This window comes from Rissa tridactyla, chromosome 16 (genome assembly GCF_028500815.1).
Source record: "Rissa tridactyla isolate bRisTri1 chromosome 16, bRisTri1.patW.cur.20221130, whole genome shotgun sequence".
NCBI classification, from domain to species: Eukaryota; Metazoa; Chordata; class Aves; order Charadriiformes; family Laridae; genus Rissa; species Rissa tridactyla.
In genome coordinates, this window is record NC_071481.1 from 3629627 (window position 1) to 3654341 (window position 24715).

General features: G+C 42.5%; 3 protein-coding genes across 14 annotated transcripts in view; all 3 read right to left on the reverse strand.

Annotated features, from left to right (window-relative positions):
• TNFRSF8 (TNF receptor superfamily member 8) overlaps positions 1-1506 on the reverse strand; it is a 34804-nt gene extending 33298 nt beyond the window's left edge. For all 5 annotated transcript variants that reach the window (XR_008469477.1, XM_054222197.1, XM_054222193.1 and 2 more), the window contains exon 1: positions 1385-1506. The gene's annotated coding sequence lies outside the window, so the exon portion shown is untranslated. The remainder of the gene's footprint in view (positions 1-1384) is intronic.
• MIIP (migration and invasion inhibitory protein) lies at positions 1453-11441 on the reverse strand. 7 transcript variants are annotated; one of them, XM_054222200.1, is made up of 11 exons: positions 9145-9265; positions 8853-9040; positions 7843-8328; positions 7093-7195; positions 6520-6631; positions 5732-5796; positions 5171-5300; positions 4693-4789; positions 3740-3847; positions 3226-3431; positions 1453-1529 (listed from the first exon to the last, which is right to left on the reverse strand). In XM_054222200.1, exons 2-10 carry the CDS (start codon positions 9021-9023, stop codon positions 3267-3269), a joined length of 1437 nt encoding a protein of 478 aa, XP_054078175.1. In that variant the 5' UTR covers positions 9024-9040; positions 9145-9265; the 3' UTR covers positions 1453-1529; positions 3226-3266. The 7 variants fall into 7 exon arrangements, with proteins under 7 accessions (XP_054078175.1, XP_054078174.1, XP_054078177.1 ...); XM_054222199.1 differs by lacking the exon at positions 1453-1529 and adding an exon at positions 11326-11341 and having other exon boundaries at positions 3181-3431; positions 8853-9064; XM_054222202.1 differs by lacking the exon at positions 1453-1529 and adding an exon at positions 10661-10785 and having other exon boundaries at positions 3181-3431.
• Positions 11386-24658, reverse strand: MFN2 (mitofusin 2). 2 transcript variants are annotated; one of them, XR_008469476.1, is made up of 20 exons: positions 24569-24658; positions 24077-24230; positions 23667-23845; positions 22840-22975; positions 22318-22480; positions 21674-21798; positions 21248-21356; positions 21048-21155; positions 20487-20640; positions 20177-20244; positions 19883-20004; positions 19228-19354; positions 18562-18666; positions 17948-18050; positions 17060-17280; positions 16761-16910; positions 15630-15826; positions 15102-15236; positions 14295-14431; positions 11386-11448 (listed from the first exon to the last, which is right to left on the reverse strand). XR_008469476.1 is itself a non-coding variant. In XM_054222192.1 (19 exons), exons 3-19 carry the CDS (start codon positions 23839-23841, stop codon positions 14362-14364), a joined length of 2268 nt encoding a protein of 755 aa, XP_054078167.1. In that variant the 5' UTR covers positions 23842-23845; positions 24077-24230; positions 24569-24658; the 3' UTR covers positions 11386-14361. The 2 variants fall into 2 exon arrangements, 1 of the variants encoding a protein (XP_054078167.1); XM_054222192.1 differs by having other exon boundaries at positions 11386-14431.
• Between the last annotated feature and the right edge of the window lie 57 nt (positions 24659-24715).

A 24715-nucleotide genomic window follows, 5' to 3' on the forward strand; every position in this document is an offset into this window, starting at 1 on the left:
TTAAAGGTTAAACTACACTTCTCTCTTAAAACCAATCACAAATGCATTATAATACATTTGTTTAATTAAGCAAAGCCTGATTTCCCAGCTTATGAATCAGATTTAAATACATGCAATACAGTCAGAAAGGGGAACTAAACCACCAGCTTTACCATCAAAGCATCAGGCAGCCATCACTCATGCTAAAAGAGAGCTAGCACAAATGGGCACACACGCTGGAGCCAGACAATAACATAAGACACAGCTGCACAGACTAAGCCAGCGTGTTCCAAGTGCTATGAACAGGAAAAAAAATAAAATCCAGGACAAGTCAAGAATGCTGGGCTTCACTTTGGCTATTCCAACTTCTAGTGGCATCGAAACGCGAGCAACACAGTGTGACAAGCTATCCCAGAGCCCTGTAACTGCACAACAAAGTTCACTGTTTGTATTATTTTGCAGCAAAGGACGTAGCTCTGGAGATACTGGTACAGTACTGGGAACCCCTCCTTACCATACCATTTTGAACCCCGTATCTGCAAAGGTCTTCTGCTACCCGCTGTCTTACATCCTACTTTCCCAACCCAGCCCTCCTCTCCAAGGCCCCTCCACAGCTCTCTGCCTCCTCCCAAAATTCTAACCACTCTAGCTTCCTACTGCCTGTTCCTACAGTCTCACCTCTGCTTAGCCTCCTCTCCAGAAACCCCTGGCCTCAAAATGTTCCCGTTTTCCTAACCCACAACCCCAACATCCCACGCACACCACCCCCCACCCCGTTCTCCCCTGGAAGTGCAGATTCCAGCACTGGCTCCATCACAGCTCACGTTGCTGCAGAGTCCACACTCCAAGTGCAGAAGCTGCTTTAATACTGGACAAAATGCAATTTTTCAACCAGTAAATAGATGTATTCCTTTACACTGCACCCCCAAATGACATCTCAGTCACCCTCCTTTCTGAAAGGGTGTAATATCTTGGATCGCGTAACATTTATTGCAGGACAAAGCCACTGTGCGAAACCTTGTTACTACACCATAACTCATTAACATATCCAAACCCAAACTATTCCTCACAGCACACAGTTCAAAGGCATCTTGTGCAGGCCTCTCACTTATCACTATTCTAGACTGGATAAAACTTCCCTTGCCCATCTTTTGGATTGAGATTTTGTCTCATATTCAGTACCAACAGTAAAAAAAAAAATCTGATTCTTATAAAGCATGACCTCACTTTCTAGAAATGACTTTTCTGTTGTCATTCCTTGCATTACTGCTGTTCAAATTAAACTAACTAGGATTTGTAACTTTGACATCTTGAATACAATCAGCAGCCAGATTGCTCAGCACATAACCAGACTGACCACCGCAGAGCGATTGTGAGAAACCAGATGAAAGGGGTACACGTTTACCTCAGCTGCAGGTCACATGAAATTAGAGCAAGCATCTTTTTGGTAACTCAACCTTGAAGTGAGATTATGATCAGAAGCTTGACTATATGTGAATCACCTTCTTACTAGAAGATGAGGTTTCCATGCACATCCATGGCCAGGTGTCCTACTTAAAAAAATACAGGTTTACTCACTTTCAGACCCCCATCTCTCTTCCAGAGAAACAGTGCAGCTTGACACAAAGGGTTCTAGATTAAATTCTGGATCATGCATCAACAATATTAACCAAAATCCAATTGCACGATCTTTGATAATTTCAATTATGAATGGAAGAAGACGACCAAGTCAGCCAGCAGAAAAATCTGTTCCTGTATACTATCAACTACAAACTGACCTGGGCACTACTCAGAGTAAAAATTTCAAAACGTACAGTGTTTAAGCTCTGCTGGAAAACCTGAGTACACCGGTTAGATTCCCTATGCAAAAAGGATCATGATATAAACTTACTCTGTACTGATCTGGAGACACAATTATAAAAACAACATAGAACCATCAGGTCATAACCTAAGTTAATAGGCAAATCAGATTTTCTGCTCTGAAAGAATAAACAAAACGCAAAGGAAACAATTCCCTGTACCAGTTCAGACAAGAAAGTGAACTAAGGTGCCAGTATTTTAACACAGAAATTGAAATCAGTCCTCCTAATGTGGAAGTTAAATTATTTTATTAGCAAAAAGGGCATGTGGGATGGCTCAGATAATTAAAAAAAGAATATTTTGAGACTGAGCATTTGTGAGAAGTTCCACCTGAAAGGGGATATGAGAACACAAGAGGAAGGGTACGAAGGGAGAGTTAAAGCTATCCTGAAGTGTGCGCATGGGGAAAAGAACCTTTTCTAAAGATTTGCTACTGTGGACAAGATCTGGCATTGTGAGGCTTAGCCTTTCAAAGGAGAGATATGGAAGGAAATGAAGCAAAAAAAAAAAAAAAAGAAGAAAAAGAAAAAAAAAATAGAGGTTCCATAAATGGGTAGCATTTTCAGTCTATTTCAGCTTGCAAATGAAGGCAGGATCAAATAGGCCAGAACCAACATATAAAGAGACAAACTGAGGTTAACTTGGGTAAGCAGGTGCAGTGTCACTGACTTCTTTCACCTGTTTCTAGTGGAGGAAGAAAGTCATAATCACACTTTCAATACTTTCACAAGTGTAAAAAGATTGAACACGTTCCTAGCTATCAAGAGACATTTTGAGTTCAACATTTGTTCCATCCTGCATTCACCAGATAGATCTCACATAAATTACTTAATCTTCTACTTCATTTTCCCTATTAATAAAGTGGAGCAGAATTGCTCTAATTTATTTCAGGATAAATTAAGAAGAGGTTTATGACTTCTAACGTTTTGGGTTTGAAGGCAAAGTAGTAAAAATCTTGAATTTGCCCTATTTAGGATAACATTTGGCAGCTACTGTTTTATATTCACTGAATTTACTTTTAAAACTAGCATTTTCAATAATGGAAATAATGTGACCAATTCCATTCACCCTGGCATTCAGAGTTAACGTTACACTTCTTGTTTACCCAGTTGAGGTGGCAGATGAACCCCGTTGCTACAGATGTCCTAGTGGTAACAGTACTAGTTAGTCATCCTGTACACATCACTTTATACAGCCCTAGGTGGAAAAGCTTATGCATCTGTTTAGAAGTAGCTGCAAAAGGCAAAAAAGAAAAGTGAAAAACCATATATGAGAGTTTGTACATTCAGCTATGCATATTGGTTGCTCACATATGTGCACAACTATGAAAGCTAGGACAAATCTGTTCAAAGATTTATTTTTATCCAAATAGAGTTGTTCCCACACCTTTGCCCCAAACCCTTTTGCAGGGCAATCAAGTCAGTGGTTCACAGAGTTGAAGCAGTCAGATTTAAATTTGGAGCTGCTCTGTGGTGTCCGGGTTTGTTTTGCTCCCTCTGCTGAGAAGCACTGCTAAATCTGAAGTGTGTCAAGTGGGTCAGGTTCAGAAGTTGGTCAGTTCTGGTTCCTCCTGACACTCTGGACACCGAGTTCTGGAATCCAAATGAAGAGGATATTAATCAAAGAATGCTTAAATGTCTTTTCCCATTTTGATGAAGATTGGTGAGCTGAACAGGCTTTTGACTGTTATCCAGCTCTGTTTGCTTTTATGTGTCTGTGCACACTAATTTACACAGCAGCAAAAAGAAAAGGTTTCCTTGTGGAGATAAGGAGATAATCTTCCAGGCGTTTTCGTTTGCTGAGCCATCGATGATTATCATATCTGTTAGAGAGACGGGATTGCAGTTCCCATCTGTGCAATTCACAGCATCTCCAGGGACTCTTAACAGGTTATTCTTACCAGGCGAGGATGGTGAGGCGGCTTCTTTTCCAGTGAAGCTCGCAAGTCCAAACCGCTGAGTGTGGGGTTGCTGGAAGGGATGATGTTTTCCCAGCCAGCCAGGCAATGCTGTGAAAAGAGATGGGAATGCTGCATTGGAGTGCTTTACTCATTTTAATCTATTGTGGCCTGTTAGTTCTAAATAATAACTTCTGCACAGGGAGGTTTTAGCAGGTAATTAATTAATTTTTGAGGAGTTCTATATGACTAACAGGAAAAAGAAATCTCTAATGAAGCAAAACCGCATAGCTGTCCCCTCTTCCACATTTCACTGGCTAATTATTTTTAAAACAAGCTCCTGCTTCGTGAACTCAAGCACCCGACCTCTCTGAACCTGTCTCAACTGACTCATCCAGTTCCCTAAACCTCAAGACCAGGCTTCTTCCTACCTCTTCCCTCGAAATCTTTAGGCCTGAGCTAGGTCGGATTAGTTAACACTGCCTGCAGCATTGCTTAATGGCTGAAATACAGGACTAAATCCACCCTTGCCACTACTGATTTTGCCTGGCCCCTGTACACTGTGAATAGTTCAAAGAAGTTTGTCTTTTAGACTCTCTAACATTGGTGGAAAGAAATACAGGCACTCTTACGTATGGATAATCGTGTTGAAAGGTCAATGCCTGATATAAGTCAGTTGAATCATGCCCCAGAAGTATACAGCTCCATGTGGCACTTTCTTTTTCTCAGTGAAAGCATTTGGAGATATGTCATGCACTTCACGCCAGTTACACAAAAGGTATTAACTCAGAAGCACACACTGATGGCTTTTCTTGCTATGTCAGTGACGCAGATCAGAAATTTTATCGGAAACCCTGCTAGGGGTATGAGTCTCAGATTCTCTTTCCTTCTTGTGCTGTAAAACAATGCCCAGCCTGGGCTATGCCATCGCTGTCAGCAAGAAGACAGCAACTTACCGAAAGTAATGCTAGATTGTCTGCCGGTTCAAAGCTCTTCCTGCGATGGGCTTTGTATTTGTAGGTAGGCATTAGGGTAGATCTGGGAATGCTGACCCTGCAACCATACAAGGGAAGCAATTGTCTACACCTTCCACAAGGCAGAGGAAATTTGCATGCTTTCGCACTCAGAATCCAAGGGTCTAACCCCAAAGTGAAGCAAGTGAAACAGTTTGTATTAGGGCATTAGATACTTTACATGTACGTTCAGATTCTGGACCACATTCAGATAAAACATGCATTTCTCACTGACTTCAGAACTGCTTCTGCTCATGGAAAACATCAGTAATGGGTTTTTAAGCAAGAGATAACTCTGCCTTGAGAACAGCAACCCTCTAACGAGCTATTTTGACTCTCTTTTCCCCCTCACATGATCGGCTTTTTCCTCCCCATTGTTTCCTTGAGTTCTGCATATTACAAAACAATAATTCTTAGCTACCTGACATAGACTGGCTCTCCCAGTACCTCTGGGGGCTGATGAGTACGTGGGATCTTACACACAGGGCAGGCAGATTCTGAGTCCACAGGGACAGTGAAGAGGCGCTGGTTTAATCGATAACAATAAACACCTGCCAGAGAATAATGAAACATCGTGGTATTTCTAGTTTGACAGAAAGTTCCTCAACCCAATCAACAATGCTGTGTTCTACCACAGTGTTGCACATGCATTCTATAAAAAGAGCTGCTTTTCCCGAATTATCTTTTACATTTCCTGTCCCCAGATAAGTTCCTAAAAACCAAAACTTCAACCTCCTCAACTTAAAAAGAGAATATTAGACAATTACAAGAAACCCTGACAAAATAAGATGATACTGATTGAGAGAGGATCCCTAGAAGACTCAAGTATCTTTGAAGTAGGAAGTTGAATATGCTTTAGAAGCTGCAGCTAAAATAGCACATTCTTTTTTGTCTTGCATGATGTGGGGCTCTCAGAATAACAGGCAAAGACTGCTCCACTGTTTGTTCACAGAAATCGTATTGGGAAGAAATCTGATCTTACACTTATGGGAACTGGTGATCAAATCTGGTTCTTGTTCAGGAGCTATGCAATCCAGAGCCTCAGGCCTAAAGAAACACCCAAACAAATCAGTTAGTGTCGTGGTTTAACCCCAGCCAGCAACTAGGACCACACTGCCGCTCACTCACACCCCCTCCTCCACCCGCCCCCTACACCCCCAGGAGGGTAGGGAGAAGAAGAAACTCATGGGTTGAGATAAAGACAGTTCAATAGAACAGTAACAGAAGCGAAAAATAACAACAATGGTAAAAGAACATACAAAATAAAGTGGTGCAACGCAAGTTGTTCTTACTGCCCGATGATCGGTTGCCCAGGCTGTCCTAAGCAGTGATTGCGGATTCACTCCCCCCGCAACAATACCATTTATTTATATCCTGATTACGACGTCTATGGTATGGAATATTCCTTTAGTCAGCTTGTCCTGTCTATGCTCCCTCTCAGCTTCTATGGGAAGCTGAAAAAGTCCTTGACTAATGTAAACATTACTTGGCAACACCTAAAACAATATGCGTTGCCAACATTCTTATACCAAATACAAAACACAGCAGCAACTAGGAAGAAAACTGACTCTATCCCAGCTGAAACCCATACAGTTAGTGACAGGGGGGCAGGCCCTCTGAACAGCCCCACCTTTTCCAAGCATGTATTTCTGAATGGGAGGTAAAGGCCTACAAAACCACCCTTACAATTTCCCACTCCAATCAGACCATACTGCCCATCACTCTAAAGGGACACACTGCTACTTCAGCCCTTCCCCCATACCCACTTACTCCAGGTGCTGCTCATGAATACATGCTTCTTTGTTGGCCTGTCGGAACTCATGCAGCTCAGCAAAGTATTGATCAGATTTTTCCGCTACTGAAGAGTTTGTATCTAGGAGCCCTGAGAATGCCAAGGAAAGAGAGAAGTTCAAGGCTTTACCAAATTTGGGAAAGCAAGCCTCATGCAAAACAGTCAAACCAACCAAAGGTCTGAAGCACCAAAATGGAGAATGAGAAGAGCATGCTACCATGTCAAGCCAGAGATTTACTGCAGGGTTGGGGTCTCTTACTGCATTCATTCATTTTGGTTACTTGACATCCCCTCTGACCCCACTCAGCTTTGCCATTTGCTGCCTGGATTCCCATACCACTGCCACTTCACCATTCCAGGGAAGCACAGGCCACCTCTGGCCTGGACAGGGAATCGCTTCTGACAAAATGCAGCTCCTCAGCAGAAACCTGCTACACAGGCTCTAGGTCTGCAGTTCTGTCCTGTCTCAACTGAAACGGGTTGTAAACTGTGTTTTAACTCTTCATATTACCACATCATGCTGAGAGTTTTGCTTCAAGTTTAGGATTCACCTGCAATCCAGTCATAGCCCAGGAAAGGACGCACGGACCAGCTGCTCACAGGTATGGCATATTCTTCAGGGTCAGACTGAAAAGTCACACGACCAGCTTCCTTCTGGGAAGAAAACAATTCATAAAGGCTTCCTATACATTTAGCAGGACATTCAAAGGTACAGCTTAGGAGAAAACTGGCAGCTGTTCAAATGGAACAGCTGTGGCTTAGTTTGAGGCTGGATTCTATCTATGCCTCTACCAGTAATTTGCTCACGAGCCCCTTTGTCTTCTTAATTCATAAAATAGAAAGGGGAGGCTGGGGACTTGCCCAAGCTAAGGCAGTAGGCAGTATTTTTCAGGGCTTCAAACAGAATGCTGACTTCCCTGCATCACACATCCCCAAACATCAGGCCATCTGCACTGCGTTGGAGGATGATTACGGCAATAGGAAATAAGGAATTAAGGAAATAAGCTATGTAGCAGCAGCACTGCACCAGGCTGCTCTCCCTGACCATATAAATCACATATGCAAATGACATGGAGCCTTACAGTGCAATGCTACAGTTTTCTGGCCTTTGGTTCAAGGGTTAAGGAAAGCGGGGGCTGAACAAACTGCCAACAGCTCCTGGCTGCTATGGCTGGGAACAGTTCTGATCCCAACTTCCAATTTACACAGTGGGAACAGAGCAAGTAATGTTCTCATGACCCTTTCTCCCCATTGTTTTGTTGACTTATGAAAATGAGCAAAGCCTTGGTTTCACCATTTACCTTCAACCCTTTGGACTGAGATGTCAGCAAGATTGATTTACGGATTACGGGCTCTCTAATGACCACAGGCTGCGTGCTGGTCTCCTCACTTTGTATGCTGCTCAGTGATGGGTCCAGATCATCCTTAAGCTGTTTTTTCTCATGGAAACCATGTGGCAGAGCAGACTGTTGTCTGTTCTCTCCGTGTCCCAGAAGGAAGTTCGCCAGACTTCCTCGAGCATGGCCATCCCTATCCACTCCAGAGGTTTCTCTGCCACATGTAATGATTGCAGACACTGGTGTAACATTTTTCTCTTTTCCAGGAAAGCTGGAATCCAAACCTACTGCTTCCTGCATCTTCACTTGTTGCTGCTGAACCCCTCTGTCATCGCTGCTGTGTATAAGAGATGAACAAAGGGCTGCTCTGTCTGCGTAAGCTCCAGGTTCCACAGACACCAACACTGCAGGGTCAGCTGTAGACTTCACAGCATCCAACTGGTTTTCCTTCTGTAAGGACAGAGACTGTCACACCACGTGGCATCATTCAGTTTACAAATACCTTTCATTAGGACATTTCACTCAGTAAGAGAAAATCAACCTCTCATTCTAAAAAAACAAAATCCTTATGTTATTCATGAGACATTACTAAGTGTTTGGAGAAGACAGGGATCCACTTCCAGCCAAATGCATCTTTTCCTTATTTGAGGAACCTCTAAATTTTCAGCCTTTGTACCTAGAAGAAATAAAATAACTATGTTCCACAATGTTGATTCCTATTTTAGATTAAGAAACCTACATTTTTTTTAGGCAGGAACTGATCTCTAAACTCTTTGCAAGGGACTATTTGAGACTGCAGGATAAACAATAAACAAAAGTCAGCTACTTTTCTAACAAGACTTCATATTCCACTTTCTACCAGCTGCTCCATATTCTTATGCCTCCTTTACCACACCACCCTATAGGCAGAGCTGCTGCCTACCACACAAGGCCCATGTGCTTCCCAGCAATACTAGCATACACACAACACGTACCCCTCTCTTGGGCAAGGGGACAGATCTTTCAGTAGCTGTTCTGTTACGAAGAGATGCTGGAGAGTGTGCCTTGCTGGGAAGTCTTTTTCTGATCTCTTCCTGCTTCATTCTGAGCCTTTGTAGAAGGTCCTGGTTGGCCTGACGCAGCCTGTTCAGGTGCTCTAACTCCATCTTATGAAAACGTTTTCCTGTAAAGCCAAAGGAAGGGTGAACTACATAAAAGGAAGCACTAAGCAAAGATGCAGACTCAGGAAAAACCACTTTCAGGGGACTTTTCATAAAAACCACTTACAGCTGTTGATCAATGCTCCTGAGAAATCAGCCAGTCTCAAAACTAACAACTAGCGCCACTGCATACTTCTCTCCCCTCAGATGTACTGTCGAGTATTTTGCACCCAGAAACTGGTAGCTGTCTGAATAGAGACCCGACATTCTTACAGAGGAAACAGTAAACATGAAAAAAGTCACATCAAAAACCCAAACAAGAGACATTTGAATGAGAGGCTGATGTTTTGATGTTTAGGATAACTTTATGTAACTCTGCTTTACTGGTTTTTTAAGCAACAAAAGTTATGTTGTGGTAATACTGGGATGTTCCTAAGTTCAAAATAGGAATAATTAATATAATGTGTTTCCTCTACCCAAAAGAAATATTGAGTCAAAACTGTCCTCCACATTCCCCAGGCAGGAAGATTACAAAAGGCTCAGGACAAGGGCTCAGACAATTCCAATGGCACACGTTAATCAATAAGGGTTCCTGCCCTTTTATTAGGGGGGGGGGGGGGGGAAGGAGTTAATAAACAAATAAATGAATAAAGCTTAGTTTGACTGGAAGGCTGTTATGCTGTTCAACATGTTTACAACATCACAAGCTCCTCTAAATTTGCAGAAAGTGTTTGGGTTTTTTTAAATAAAACAAAATTCTAAACCACACATTGCTTTTGGCTAGGGTGATCAGCTATGTTCTCAAGTATAACTATGTGCTTCTCCAAGACCTTTTGTTCCAAAGGATCCCTAAACCCTTTTCCAAAGCTCATCTGATTTGTTTTTGTGTCTGCTACCTTGGTAACTGGACATAAGGAATCAAATACATATGCTGTACAACAGCACTGGGAGGTACAAAGAGCAGTGCTATCAAAAAACCACAACGTATCTTTTTGTTACAAGAAATAAGTGAGAGGTGCACTACTGGACAAAAAATAGAAATACCAGTCTTGAGGCACCAAATTTGAGATTATTTAACAAAACAGAAGTTCTCACGGTATTCACAGGACAAAACGAACAGCATCCTCTCATCATTGCTCATCGGAAAGCAAATACTCTGAAAATAACATTAGTCAAGGGACTTTTTGGAAGGGTTTTACCAGATGAGATCCACTCTTAGTATAATCTACAAAAAGCTGTTAGCCCTTCATGCTCACCCTCAGCGGCTCAAGCTTATGAAACTGCTTTAGTCTGAATCCTTTACGAAAAGGAGCTTAGCTTCTCGCAGTTAAAAATAAATAGTGGTTGCTCGGGAGCTAAGATCTCTCAGCTCTGCAACAAAGTTGTCCAACACCTCTGCAGAGCTTCCCAGAGCTCCTTCTGCGCAGACGCGGTGGTTCCGCTCTCTCGCGACCATGAGGAAGGGGAGACGGCCCCGGGCATTGTAAAATTCCCCTTCCCTCTTCAAGAGGCCGGGCCGGCAGTCGACAGAGAACCGGCAAACCCTCCCTCCCTTCGGAGCACGGTGTGGGCAGCCAGGCCAAGCGGCTCCAGTGCTGCGGCCGTTCGAACTCCCCCCGCCGACTCCACGTTTTCAGGCCCACCTGCTCCGCACCCCGCCGCTCCGGCTCGCCCGGCGATCCCGCGGCCGGGGGATCCCCGCCCGGCTCCAGCCGCCGCCGCCGCCGGGATTCCCCAGGGCAGCCCCGGCCCTGCCGTTCCCGCGGCCGGGGCCGGGCCCGTCCCGCCCCGCGGCTCCCGGCATGCGCGGGGCCGGGGAGGCGGGGGCGGCCGGAGCCCCTCCCGGCCCGGCGGGGCGCTGGGCAAGGGCAGCACCGGGCCCCGAACTTCCTCTCTTTGGGTTCGTTAGATCGCCACAGCTCGGCTTCTGAGCGGAAGGCGCACCCCCGCCTCCCACAGAAGGTAAAAGGGAGCCCTTTCGAAAATTTATCAGCAGCGATCTGGCTTTTACATTACGCACAGTGTAATCGATCCTCTGACAATACTGATTCACCACAATTTCAGTCTATTAACGCTGTATTTGCTGAGCATTACTTCCTACAGCGTTCTCAAGAAAGCACTGATTCCAACACCGACATTTTTAGTGTAACTTAAGGAGGAATCTCTTAAACTTTCCATCAGATAATTCAGTATCATTGGTCGTCTTGTTAATTTTCATAGTAAGAATGCAGATAAAAAGTCACTATTGTCAAACATGCAATTTACTGCAACATGGTAGCGTATCATCATCTGAATACATTATACTTACGCTTGAAGACTTCGTATCACGACACGCAGAACACATAAGGAGAAATATTTTTCCAATTAATTTTTATTTTGGTTTCCATTGTTTACAGCATCGATACAGGGATAATTCATGCAAATTTACCACCTTAAATACAGCAGAGAGAAAACTCACTGGTAAGAGTATTTCGAAGAGCTCCATCAACATAACACAATGAGAAAAATAAGTAGCAGCAATAAGATAAAGTGCATTTAGCTGACCTCCTTTAATAGAGTTTTGGGGAAGATTGTTTTTGGAGTTGCCTGTTGTAAGGATTAGTTTATCGTTGTTTATGAAAAGCAGAAGGGAACAGCCTCCTTGCTGATAGTGTTCATTCCTCCACCACTCTGAATTAAAGAAGTACAGCTGTATTTTGTTTATGAGGAAACCAGCTCACAGGCCTTTCTGTTAAAAGTTTGATTCTTGATCACTTGGGCTTCTAGGGACAAGGGTTACAGACATACTCAAAAATTCTTCTCTCCCATGTTAGCAGTTTTGCTTCTTAAAAAATTTAATTGGTTCTTTCCCCCCTGTTCTATAGGTTAGGTTTGAACCCAACAGTGAGAATGCCTACATCACCAAAATCTGAACCCTGTCAGAAACACACACGTTGGCAAGACACCAGATTCTACGAACCCGTCAATCTCTTTTCCCTTTACAGATCAGACGCTGGCTTAAAGATCAGATCACCATTCAGATCAGATTTCCCCTAAAGGGCTGCTGAAGATATGCTAGCAGTACACGTCTTCACAAGCAAGGTCAGCATTTCAGGTAGCCTAGAGCTGCTGAGCAGCGGTGCATCATCATCCCCCTCTACCTGGAACTGACAATTTCCTGGTGTATTAGAGGTGTGCTTAATGTTCTAACTCAACAGCATAGTACACAGCCTTTTATAAATGTGCATGTGATAGCTTGAGAGACTAGAGATCCAAATTTTTTCACATAATACCTGCAGCAGAATAACAGTGGGTGATTCCACTTATTCTGGTATACTTCACCACAAGCCTAGAGAAGACATTTCCAGAGGCAAGGACTCAAATTTCTTTCTTACTCATTCTTGGATCTGATCTGAGCCATGTTTATGTCCTGGTGGTTGCCTGAGGAAACCGACCAAGGCCAGTGAAGCCCACTGATGAAAATGGCTTTCCAGCTTGGGTTGGATTCAAAGCTGCCTACTCAAGGTGAAAGGTTTGTTTGCTTCCTGCATTCCAGGGACATAACAGTCTCAACTGCCAGCTCCTACACGATCAAGATTATTCAAGTCTTACTCCAAATCTTAGAACAGCCTGAAGTACTTACTGACATTTCACTATTTTTACTCCCTCAAGTATCAGGCAGCTTCTACTTTCTGGAACTTTCGTGACACGCACAACAGTGACTTGTCACAGGCACATACATTCACACCTGAGCATGAACGTGAAATTCTAAGTCCAGCCGATACCATACTCAAGCCTCATTGTCCATAAGAAAAAAAGAAACACTCTTAGTAGTTCTGAATTCAGCTGGGACTTGCTCAAAGATAGCCCATAATTCTCTAAAGTTTGATGCTGAACAGATTTAGGTTGTCACTAACCTCAGAACTACAGGATCCGATTCTGGATTTCTCAGACATTTTGTGGGGAACAGAAAATTTACACCCAAGACATAGCAAAATACTGACCCACCAAGCGGAAAAGAAACTTTGCAACATAGGAACCTAATCCTGGTACTACTGAAACCAGTGAGAACTTCTCCTTTACCAACTCCAGCAGGAAAAGACTCAAGTCCTTACAATTCCCAAATCTTCTACTCCAAATTCAAAATTGCTTCCGGGCAAAACTCAACAATTAATTTCATCTATTTGCAAATAAAGAATGTCTTTAAAGAAATAAGTCACCTTAACCCATTCTTGCCCTGGCATGAAGGAAAAGGGATGGGTCTCCCCCCTGCCCCAGAGGAGCTGCAGTTGCCAGCTCATTCTCGTACTTTTAACAGAAGAGAAACATTAAATCATATTACTGCATGGACTGTAACATCCTATGGGAACTCTGCATAAAGCAAAATCTCTTACAGCTTGTAATCCGCATGCTGTTCTTGTGGCCAAATAGTGGTAATGGAATTCCAAAGGCCTGCTTCCAGAAACACAGCTGTGCATTCCAAAAAAAACCCCCCACATTCATCAACTTATCTCATAAGGCAGTCGTTAACATTCTGTCAACTGGCTTTTCTTTCCTATTTTTCTTCCTCAACAAGCTGCCAAATTATCAGCACTACCTCCTTCACAGGAGCAAGTTATGTCTTTGCAAACTATTTGTCCATGGCATGAAATGGGCCAGACCCAGACTGCATTATTAAAGAGCTCTTAAGAGGAAGAAACTAACTCCAAATACAATAAGCTTACCAAAGCAAAATCTTAGTCCCTCTTGCTCTGGAAGCGAACTGGGTTTTGTTCACAGGTTTAAACATACTGACAGTAATAAACCTTTCTATGAAGGGACATAGTGATTCTCTGCATGTTCTATAATAACGGAATATTAACCTAGGAGTTAGGCCTGTGTGGGCTATAAATGCATTGTGAAACCATCATTGTGTCAGTGTGCTCGGGATCTGTGTTTAGACAAACAGCTTGTCACGCATACATAAACCTGGGGCTTGGAAGTCAAAAGTTCTACCTTCATGTAGTAAAATAACTCCACAAAGATGTGTCAGAATAACTTTTAACCCGATAAAGCATTTGTTTGTTTTAAATTTGTTACTGTACTTGATTTTGCTTTAAAAAGCCCCCTGTAAATGTATGAAGCACACATTCTTTCTGAAGTAGCCTGGTCTCACAAGAAGGAAAGGGAAGAGTTATAAACAGCTAGTGTTTAGAGGTGGGACACAAAACAGGGAAGCAGAATCCTATTGTTCACACAGCAACTGGAAACGTAGCAATAGGCTTTTGCTCATTCCCTTTAGGGAATTCCATCACCCACCATGTTCTCTGCAGTAATTAAGAGAGCACTGAAGGGAAACAGTGCTGGTTTTTCTCTTCTTCCCACACTATCTGCTTTGCTGCAGGTACTGATGTGTGAACATGTTGAGTTCACTGTCAAGCCAACCCGCTTTATTCCTGCAAGGACAGAAAGTCTCCATTAGGTGAGCAAAATAGCTCTTCTCAAGCCAATCTGAAAGAAGCACAACTAAAACAAGCGAACAGCAAGGCATGGAGAGGAGTGCCAAAGGTCCGTTCCAAAATGCTGCTACCATTCCCTGCCCTTCCTCAGGTCAGGAACACTTGCCTGCTAACAGTCCCTAGGCTTTGAGGTTCAAACTGAGATCTCGGGGACAACTTCACAATGATATATTGTTTAGATAAGGAATGTTTGAAAAATTCTTCCCGACAGCCTTTGCAGGGTGAAGAAAAACATCAGACAGCTGTGTACAAAGGCAAAGTTGAGACTTTTGGCATAATTTTGTAACAGCCTGAAGGAGTTTTTAGGAGTAGAGGACTGTATGTTTTGATAAATGGAAAGGAACTGTAATTCCAAACAAACCAAAAACAAGAAGGAAAAGGTGTTTTGTGAGACAGAAGATTTAAATGACTGTCGACAGTACATGGGAAAGTACATAGTGAAAGGGAACACGACTTGGTAGGGAAAGATGCTGATGACTGCACATCAAACGCTATGATGGAAGTAGGACTGCACTCAAAGATATACCCTAATCCGAACATCTTGGGGCAATCACATGAAGAACACTTGTATGCAAGTGTCTGTGTGTATGGGATAATAAAATCTCACCTGAGCAGTTTTGCTTTGCTTTGCAGTGAATCCAGAATTTCGATCTTTTTGTTCATGGCAGAAATTTCCTGCTCAAGATTCTCCCGTGTGACATCCACTTGCTGACACAAATGAGCAAATGTTCCAGCAAGCTCTCTATGCAACAAGGAGAATAGTTGGATATGACGACAAGTAAGCTCAAGCAGCAAACTCAACGAATATATCCCTTTGATGTATAGTGATAACGATACTGAATCAGATATTCCTCTTTTCAGTTCTGCACAAGGATATGTTAGAGCATCAGAGCAACTTGATTTGAGAGAGAAAAGTACATTAAGACTAATGCTTAACAGTACACCAATACTATATTGGTGATTCAAAAAACAGTAATATCACAGTAATAGTCTTCCAAAACACATGTATCATTACACATTTTTTAATCTGGAATTCAACATGCAGATTTATCTTGTTTTAACAAGGAATATCATTTAAAAAATACCCCAAACAATAGAATTTAGATTAGTTTTTAGCTGAATATATGCAACTCACTGTTGGACTTGGTGGCTGCAATTGGAACCGGTATAACTGACGATGAGCTGCAATTTCTCACCAGCATACTCTACAAACTGCCGTTTGAAAGCTCTCTCTTTCGCTTTTGTGGTCCAGGTGAGGCGCTCGTATACATAAAGGAGCCCATAAAGGCCAAAAGAAAGAGCAATCAGTCTCCAACCCACAGCCTTCCAGACCTAAAAAAAGCACAAGGGAAAAATAATGACAAAATCATCATCTAGGAATGATGCGAAGTCCTAACAACGGTGACACAGAGCACTGCACTTATATTCTAGGAACATGAAAACGAGCCAGATAGATAACCCTGACTTGCAAGTGTTTTCATTAGTCAGCTTACTACCGATGTTCAGCCTACAAAATAAGAATACCTAACCTGAACTCTTGGGGTTCTGTATGGGTTAACCTTTCCAGCACATTTCAGTCACATCTGCAAGTGCAAATGAACTTTGTCTGCTTCACAGAAACCCTGTTTCTGAAGTAAAAGACAGTTTCAAGCAAACATTTTCCTTTCGAGAAACCAACCACCCCTAGACACTGCAACACTAGAATAGCATGTAGGAATGGAACTACAGAAACTTAGATTCTTCCTCCAACAGGAACTAGAGTTACCATGCAATTTGAGTTAGATCCCTCATGCCTCCACAATTTGGTGAGATTTGAGATTCAAAACATTCACTGTTTTCAAAAGACAGAAAAGCAGAAAGTGCTGATTTTCTCTGAAATAATTTAGGCATAATATCTAAAATTAAGTGCTCTTCTCCCCTTCCAGGAAGGAAGATACACATGATCAAAGGCTCTTAATAGGTATTTCTGTCCTGATTCCTCTGTAAATAGAAAAATACCGAATTTTCTTTTATTCTCACAAAAGAATCAGAGACTATTTAATGCTTTTGTAACATACTTCGAAGGGTTATCTTCACAATAACCCTGGCTCCAAGCCTAACTATTATGCAAAATAAACTCAATATTTATACTCAAATGGAAGATCAAATGAGAAAATATTTCACTATACGTGAATAGCAAATATCTACAGGACTCAGCAGTGCAAGCACTTTTCAAGTCAGTGGTCTGACTTTATTTATATAAATGCTGCTCAGATTGACAACGCACCACACCACCAACCACGATGATCCCCATAGAAGTTCGGGAAGTTAATGAGGCCAGGCCAGTCACCATCGACACCATGAGCTCTTCCTGGGTCATAGAGCCCTGAGGCAAAGGAGGCAGACTGGGATTTGCTGGTGTTAAAGGGCGTTGAACCTAATTAGAGAAGTAGTGACAAAACAAAACAAAACCAAAGGACAGAATAAGAGAAGGCAAGCCAGTGCCCTTTCCCACCAAAAAGACTTCAGGAGCCACTGTAATGACGAATATCACATCTACCCTGACCACTCAAAGAGATATCTTACCTGGTCGTTATAGCCCATCAGGGCCCGACGACCATTCTTTGGTCCCAAAAACCTGTTCACCAGCATCGTCCATCCAAGAGAGAAATGGAATTCTATGTCCTCTTGGAAGTCGGCACAAAGCTTGTCACAGTTCAGATCATAGCTGAGCATGAAGCACTGTCGGGGAATTAACATGTCTATCTGGCCCCTCAAAGAGACTGGGAGAAGGGGTTTTAAACCATCTGCACACACAGAAATAAGAACATTGGAAAAATGGCTATTGAGTTCACAAGAATTAACTAGACTTGTATTCTGTAATCAGGGAGGTTATGGGTTGTTTCATCCTTCACAATTATTTTTCTTAGTACCTTAAATTTCCTAAAGCCAAGCATGTTGCAAAGTGAGAAATACATCATGAATTACTATTATTTCGGATCAGCTCAGAAAGAAATCTTGCCACGGACCCTCCTAAATCCTTACAGGTAGCTGATGAAGTTTACAGTTTAGCAATAGCTTGGAAAACAGAATCTGGAGGCCACTTCTGAAAGTGTTTAGGCACCACTCTCCTATCAAAGCTTATATGCAGACAGGCACCTAGTTACAAGTCATTCACATTTCATTAGGATCTTGGTCTGAGAATCTCTCAAGTTTCCAAAGTCACAGTTCCACTCTGTCATGAATGATTGAGCTGATTGTTATGTATTCATTAGCCAATCACTGCACAAGTTCAGATACAGAGTGGAAAAAGCAGGAGTAATTAGTCCTCTACACCACAGCATTACTAATCAAGATGGAAACTAAGATGATGCCATCAGCCATCAGATTAAAGACAAACTCAGAACATCTACCTAGTTATTTTGCGTTACAGTTCAAGAAAAGTGGAAGGAAAATATTGCCTACTGAACTGACCTATCATTTCTTGCTGCATTGTCTGCAGGGAAGCTGTGATTGCATTGGAGCAACGATCTGACATGTTACGGCCCAGGCCTTCCTCAATGTGTTTATGCAGCTCCTGACAAACAAAGAAAGGGTATTAAGCTTACAATAAATGCAAGTACGATGCAGGCTGCAGGTGCTAGAGTTTGCCAGTTGAAAAAGAAACCTCCCAGAAGAGGAGCACACATTCTGTCTGCCCACTGTTCTAACACTAATTTCACTTTTTTCTCCCCATTTTTCAGTGAAGGAGAGGAAACTGCAAATCAAAAAATCTCACATATACTCTGTAGTCTAGGAAAAGTTCTGTTTGATCTATAGAAGGTGATATATCATATGTGTATCAATTTATCACTGAGATTATTTAAAAAAATCTATTTCTTTTATTATTTTTTAAAGATGTTCACTTTTTACAGAAGCTATCCAAACACAAGAGACATTCGAACATTTTCACAAGAGGAAAAGCTTAGCTCATATCCTAGTTGGAGGAATGTTAAGCATCTCAAAGAGCTGACATGATTACTGACTCAGAGCAAAAAAAGGCCTCTCTAAATTGCTTAAGCAACCTGTAAAAAGCAAACATCACTTACACTCTTGTAAACTTTAAGAACTACTTGTGATGGATGGAAGTCTGCTTGGTATTCATCTACCAACACTGAAAGTCGTCTGATTTCTTCTGCCATCGCATTTGACACCTAGAGAAACAGCACAGGACAGAGTCTCTCTATATATTCTTTCCTTGCAAGTGACACAAAACCACCACCGAAGATGTGCATTTCTTAGTAAGCACAAACAGGAAAAGACTGAGGCAATATAAGACTTGTGAAAAATGAACAGGCCTTTTCTGTATATTCATAATAGTAAAAACGGCATGTTGTTATTGATAGTAAGACAACTGACATTATTCTAGATCGAAATAATAGGGAAACTTAGCTGAAACATTTTAATATTTTAGGAAGCATTTAAGATTGAAGTATAGTAGCAATAATAATTCAAATGTTAATCAAAGTCTCATTGTTTATTTAAAACATCTTATGTGAGTCTCTCTGAAAGTTCCCCCCAAGCATTCTACTTTTCATTTTATTACCTCAAGGAGATTAAAAAAAAAAAAGACTTTTCTGAAAGTATTTCTTCTTTTCACATCTGTAACTCCCACATTTCTTGTACTTCGAACCTTTGTCAGCACTTCTGTGTTTTTCCCACTATGCTGGCAGCTGTTTGAGACAACCTACTTTTCTGCAGCCACTCCTCCTTACCTGCCTCTCCACTTCCTCTGTGATCTGTTTTATTTTCCGCTTGTAGTCTTGAGTAAGGAGCTCCAGCTGTTTGTCAATAAAACCTAAACGTTCCTGTCGTTCCTCTCGCGTTTCCAGACAGTAAACTCTGGTGAAAAACAAAGTGCCCATCAAAAGGCGAATTAAATGCATTTTTGATCTACAAATATCATTTGAATTCCAGAAACAAGACAGATTCTGCTGACCAAGAACAAAATGTGTCAGTATCTACAATACATTACATACACATGGCACAGGACAAAAAAAAGAAAGAGTGGTCAGGCACTGGAACAGCCTGCCCAGGGAGGTGGTTGAGTCACCATCCCTAGAGGTATTTAAGAAACGTGTAGATTTGGCACTTCAGGGCATGCTCTAGTGGCAGAGATTGTTGGGGGGTTTTGTGTGTGTATGGTTGGACTTGATGATCTCAAAGGTCCTTTCCAACCATGAAGATTCTATGATTCTATGATTCTAGTAATACTTTCACAATTCACTAGAAGCAAGATCAACAGTACATGTCCTTCCCACTCCCAACCATGCTGTATTCTGCTTTGCATTTTAAATGATTATATTCCCTTCAATTTCTTCCAGACTACAAGCTTCAGTTATGCAAACACCAAGCATCAGCTCTCCTCACCGCTGTTCCTGGGCAGCAATATGCACAGAATCCATGATGAGACGAACATCTTCCGCAATCTGCTTTGCTCTCACCGTATGCTGCTCAAATTTTGTTTTTACTGCTGACTGTGAGATACATTCCTGTACACAAAAGGCAGCTCAAGATTAGCAGCATGCGGAAGCACACTAACACAACTTCTCCTTGCCATATAATCTATTTCCAAAATGTGGTCCCACTCCATTTTTATCAACTCTAGTGCCCAGCCTTTCAGGAGTAAAATTTAAACAGAAGATTAGTACACACAACACTCACCTCAAATCTTCTCTCAAAGTTCTGAAACTCAAACATTCTTACTTGAAATCCATCTGCCAATGCTCCACCTGAGAGAAGGGAAGTACAAAACAACCACTTAAGTTTTGAGAAAGCAATCAGATGTTGGACATCAGGAAATGTTCCTGCTTTACCTTGAAGCCTATGCAAAAGTGCTGCTAAGTCATTTCTTTGGTTTTGCCTGCTCTATTAATAGTCTGATCCAGCCCAATTTTATCCATTTTTTTGGAACAAGATAGTCTCCATTTTCTTCCCTGTAAGAAAATGGAAAGTTTCTGTTCGCTTTCCTCACCTCCTTCTGGCATCCCTTGAGCCCTCTGAATCCTGGCATTCAGCACTTCTTTTGCCGACACAAAGAAAATTCGATCCCCTGCCTGGGCTCGATCCACCACACCCAGCTCATCTACCAGGAAACTGGTACACCGCTCCATGTGCTGGCGACGCACCTGAGGGATAAACAGGATAAAGCCTACATGCAGTTAAATCCACTTTACACTCCATCAGTTAAAGGTTAGACCAGGCTTGCAGATGCCCTCTGCTGGTCTAAGCTACTAATGCAAAAGAATAAGAAAAAACCCCCAACTTTGCTGTTTCATGGAACCTTCCAGAGGTTATCTAAGTGATCCAGCTTCAACAGGTCCCTGTGAAACTCTTGGTTTCCAGCTCAGAAATGTCAAGAATCGTGTCCTGATCACTAGTCTATACTCCCTCTAGACTCCACACTATGGCAATAAAAATCCAAACTGTAAAACAATCACATCCAACACTTTATGATTCTACCCGCAAGGACCACAGTCAAAATGGCCTCTATAATAATCCATGCAAAGAGAAGGAATTTAAACACACCACAAACCTCTTCCATGTATTCTGGTTCAGAGGCAGATGCATCCCAGCGATTATTTAAAATAAATATATTGGGTCGAGACAGACGTTCATTCACCTTGTGAAAGAACTGTTTCTCCTAAGCAAAACGGAACAAAACGTCTTAAGATTAATACGTCAAAATTTTTTAACTTTTAGCCAAATTCACTGAACAAGTGGACTTGAACATACAGTTTGCATCAATGTTGATTCAGAATTTGCCACGAGGACAAATACATCAGCATCTAGACAGAATTTGTCAATCCAACTGTCCAGCTCTGTGGTTACATCAATGCCAGGGCTAGCAACAAAAAGAGAACAGACATTACTATGCTGTGGAAACAGCAAAAATAGAATTAAAAGACTTAACAAGAAATGCGTTTCAGTTTTTCAGGGCATCAGTTTCCCATGTCTGAGCTACACTGTCTGGAGGTGACACAAAGTACAGACTACAAGGAAGTACCAATCAAGAGAAACTCTGACTGCTAACTACTGCAAGGGACTTTAGTCACTGTGACAGATTAGAACAACTTCCTTGCTGTTTATTAAATTTGCATTTGAAGACATTTCTGTAATTAATCTGTGATAAGCAGGAAAGGAAAGAAAAGTATTTCTCACCTGTCCATCAGCACTAGGTCATCCTTTAAGAGAGGACATTTGGAATTGGGCCACATCACGCTGACTAGACTGCCAGCATTCAGAAGTTCATCTTGATGAAGGGCATGAGCCAACTGGTTTACTGTCTATTAAAAAGATGGATAACTTGTAACATTTCCTGTATGCTAAGACCCATTAACACAATTATCTCCCCTTCAGGGCTGTTCGCAGACAATTTAAGATAAAACCCAACTCCAAATCACTTTCTCTCTGGGAGGTTTTCCACATAAAACTCGCTTGAGTCTCCTAGTCAAAAGGCAACCACCTAGATAGAGTTTACAAGAAATTTTCCTGTCAAGAAAAGCTACTGAGGAATTACCAGGAAGTCTGTGCCTTCTACCAGCCACACAGAGCCCAGAACCCTGCTACCACTAACAAATACAACGTATCATCTTTTTCATAAAACCAACAAACTCCATCTTGAAACTTGCTCCATTCCTCCCTTCCTACATCTAACAAAAACCTGTTCTTTATCTCCATTCCTTTAATGATTAAAATCCTTAACTGTGAAATCTATCCATAGTGCTTTCATTTTCTTGTTCCTTCTCTTTGCTGGCAATTCTGAAGAGCTCTTCTCCTTTACCTTACGCTTAAGGAAATTGTACCTTAACACTCTTCTTTTCCTCCGAGCCTTCAGTAAGCAGGAAAGCTTCGTGTCCATCTGTCCCTTCTACACGCAGGAAACAATTAGTGGTGTGTCCAATTCCTGAAGGAAGCACTTTGTCCCACAGCATGGCATTTATCACAGTGCTTTTCCCATTGCTTGTCCTGAAGTCAGATTAAAGAATAATATAGCTAGGCTTCTGAGATTCAGGTATATCCATTTTGAGATTACAGAAAACAAGCTCTCTAAACCCAAGCAGTATCAGAAGTATTAATAATTTAGGTGCCATAGGCAATTTACAAAAAGACTTTTCTATTTTCTTAAGAATTCCTCCAAATTGAACAATTATGTGCTACAGTATCTGTTTCCAATTTACAAGGGAACTAGTAACAGGGACATGTGCATTACGAGCAAAAGCTGGAGCACTAGTGTTTCTGTAAATATTTTTTACTGCCTACAATCCTAAAGACGCCAGTTGCTTTTACTGAGTGGGGAGCGCAGGCAACATAAGCACGTGACTCACCTTCCAAAAAAAGCAACTTTCATGTGCCGTCTTGCCAACACTTCACTAATGCCACTGACTTTTGACAGGTAGCCTTTGACTTCCAGTACCTGCTCTTCTGTGGTGACAGGATCAAGCTCTACATTCTTGTGTGTTTCTAAAATCAAAATACATCATGTCTCTGAATTCCAGAAGCCATCTGTCTCAGTGATGGGTGAAACACCTCTTCATGATGTAACACACATAACTAAATGTTTATCTGTGTCCCAAAGACTATGTGGGTAATCTTGACACATGCAATTACACCCTGAGGCAAATTTGCAACAGCATTTATCAGCTGGTCTCTTTTGTGTATCTAATAACCATTCTCATCCTTAGGACTGCCTTGAAGAACACAGTCAACACTTTAAACATTCCAACGCCCTTAAAAACAAATGTCTTCTGTCTGTGTCTTAAGCTGTCAATTATTGGCATATGCTACATGTCACTAGAAATGACATGTCCAGGCAAGAATACTGAAAGAATTATAGGCAAAAACCCTAAAGGGCCTCGTATCATTTATTAAAAAACTCCCAAACAGCATAAAAACCAAGCATAGCTCACTAACTATCTCAGTTTCCTAACATGTGTGAACTTTTTCAGGGTTCATATTTTAAAGCTGACTCCACCCAAATTCAATAAAATAGTTTTCTGTTCTTCTTATAAATATTGATATATAAACAGACATGCACGTCTTGGCACAGGTCTAACAATACCATTTAACTGAATGAGGTGGTTTTGGTGTGTTTTGGGAAGCTGTATACGGGCAAAGCACCGTTACACACTTCTAGTTCAAGAATCCAGCTTACCTTCCAGGAACGACGAACTCTCATTGATGTACGCAGCCAACTGTTCAAAGATACCATTGATTTTCTTCTTTGCAGTGACAAAATGTTTAAGTGGAGAAGCATTTACCTCAGCCATGTGTCTCTTATCCTTCTTCACTGCAACTATTGACTTGGAACGAGTAAACAACAGGGACATTGCGCTACAGAGAAAAATCCAGTAAATAAGGGTGGCTCACCAAGTGCCAACAGCTAGCCAATCAACCATCCTACCAAGAACTAGATAAAAAAAAATAATTCTTTATTTCCAGAGAAATTGTTCCACTTTCTACAACTGGAAATTACTCAAGTATTGGACACAAAAAAATTCATCTTTTCTTGTCCCTTCCAATAAACAGGTCCCCAGCGATCACTTCTCCCCCTTCTCCACTTACTTTAAGGATGAGTTACGTTTTCACACGTCAGGCATGGTCAGCTCGAATCCCACTTGAACATGAACGACTGCAGTTGTCCTGCCTTCTCCCTGACCCCGGCCAGACTCCGTCCCGCAGCTCTTTCAGCGACGCCGAGTCCAGCCTGTCACCGTCCCTGCGGCAGAGGGACCAGGGGATGAGGGACACAGGCTGCCGAGCTCCCTGATGGGCCAGGCTCCGCTCCCCCGCCATCCCCGTGCCCGGGGGACGCACTGGGCTGACGCTCCGGGCGGCCGCCGTCGCCTTCTCCTCAGGGGACCGACGGGCCGGGCAAAGGGCGGGAAGCGCCCCTCTCCCGCTCCCACAGGCGGGCGCGCAGCCCGCAGGGGCGGCGGGGACAGAACCCTGCCCTTGCCCCCGTCCCTGCCGCCCAGGAGCCGACCCCCCGAGAATCTGGCCGGGCCTCCAGCTGCTCCCACCTCCCCTATCGCCAGGCACCGCCCCATCTCTCACCTTCACCGCCGCTCCCGTGAGGCCGCCATGTTACCCCCGCGGCATCGTCAGCCGGCAGGCGCCGGCCGGCGCGTCATGGCGGCGCGACGGGCGGGCCCGCCGCGGGGCACCACGGGAGCGGTAGGCTGAGGGCTGACGGCGGCAGCC

Coding starts and splice junctions, on each gene's coding strand:
- MIIP (XM_054222200.1), bottom strand. CDS start 9,023: ATGGAGTTAGAGCACCTGAACAGGCTGCGTCAGGCCAACCAGGACCTT. Junction 3,848..4,692: donor ACAATCTAGCATTACTTTCG/GTAAGTTGCTGT, acceptor CTCTTTTCACAG/CATTGCCTGGCTGGCTGGGA. Junction 3,432..3,739: donor CGCCTCACCATCCTCGCCTG/GTAAGAATAACC, acceptor TTTGGATTCCAG/AACTCGGTGTCCAGAGTGTC.
- MFN2 (XM_054222192.1), bottom strand. CDS start 23,841: ATGTCCCTGTTGTTTACTCGTTCCAAGTCAATAGTTGCAGTGAAGAAG. Junction 16,911..17,059: donor TGATGGGCTATAACGACCAG/GTAAGATATCTC, acceptor TTCTCTAATTAG/GTTCAACGCCCTTTAACACC. Junction 15,827..16,760: donor TCATCGTGGTTGGTGGTGTG/GTGCGTTGTCAA, acceptor TGCTTTTTTTAG/GTCTGGAAGGCTGTGGGTTG.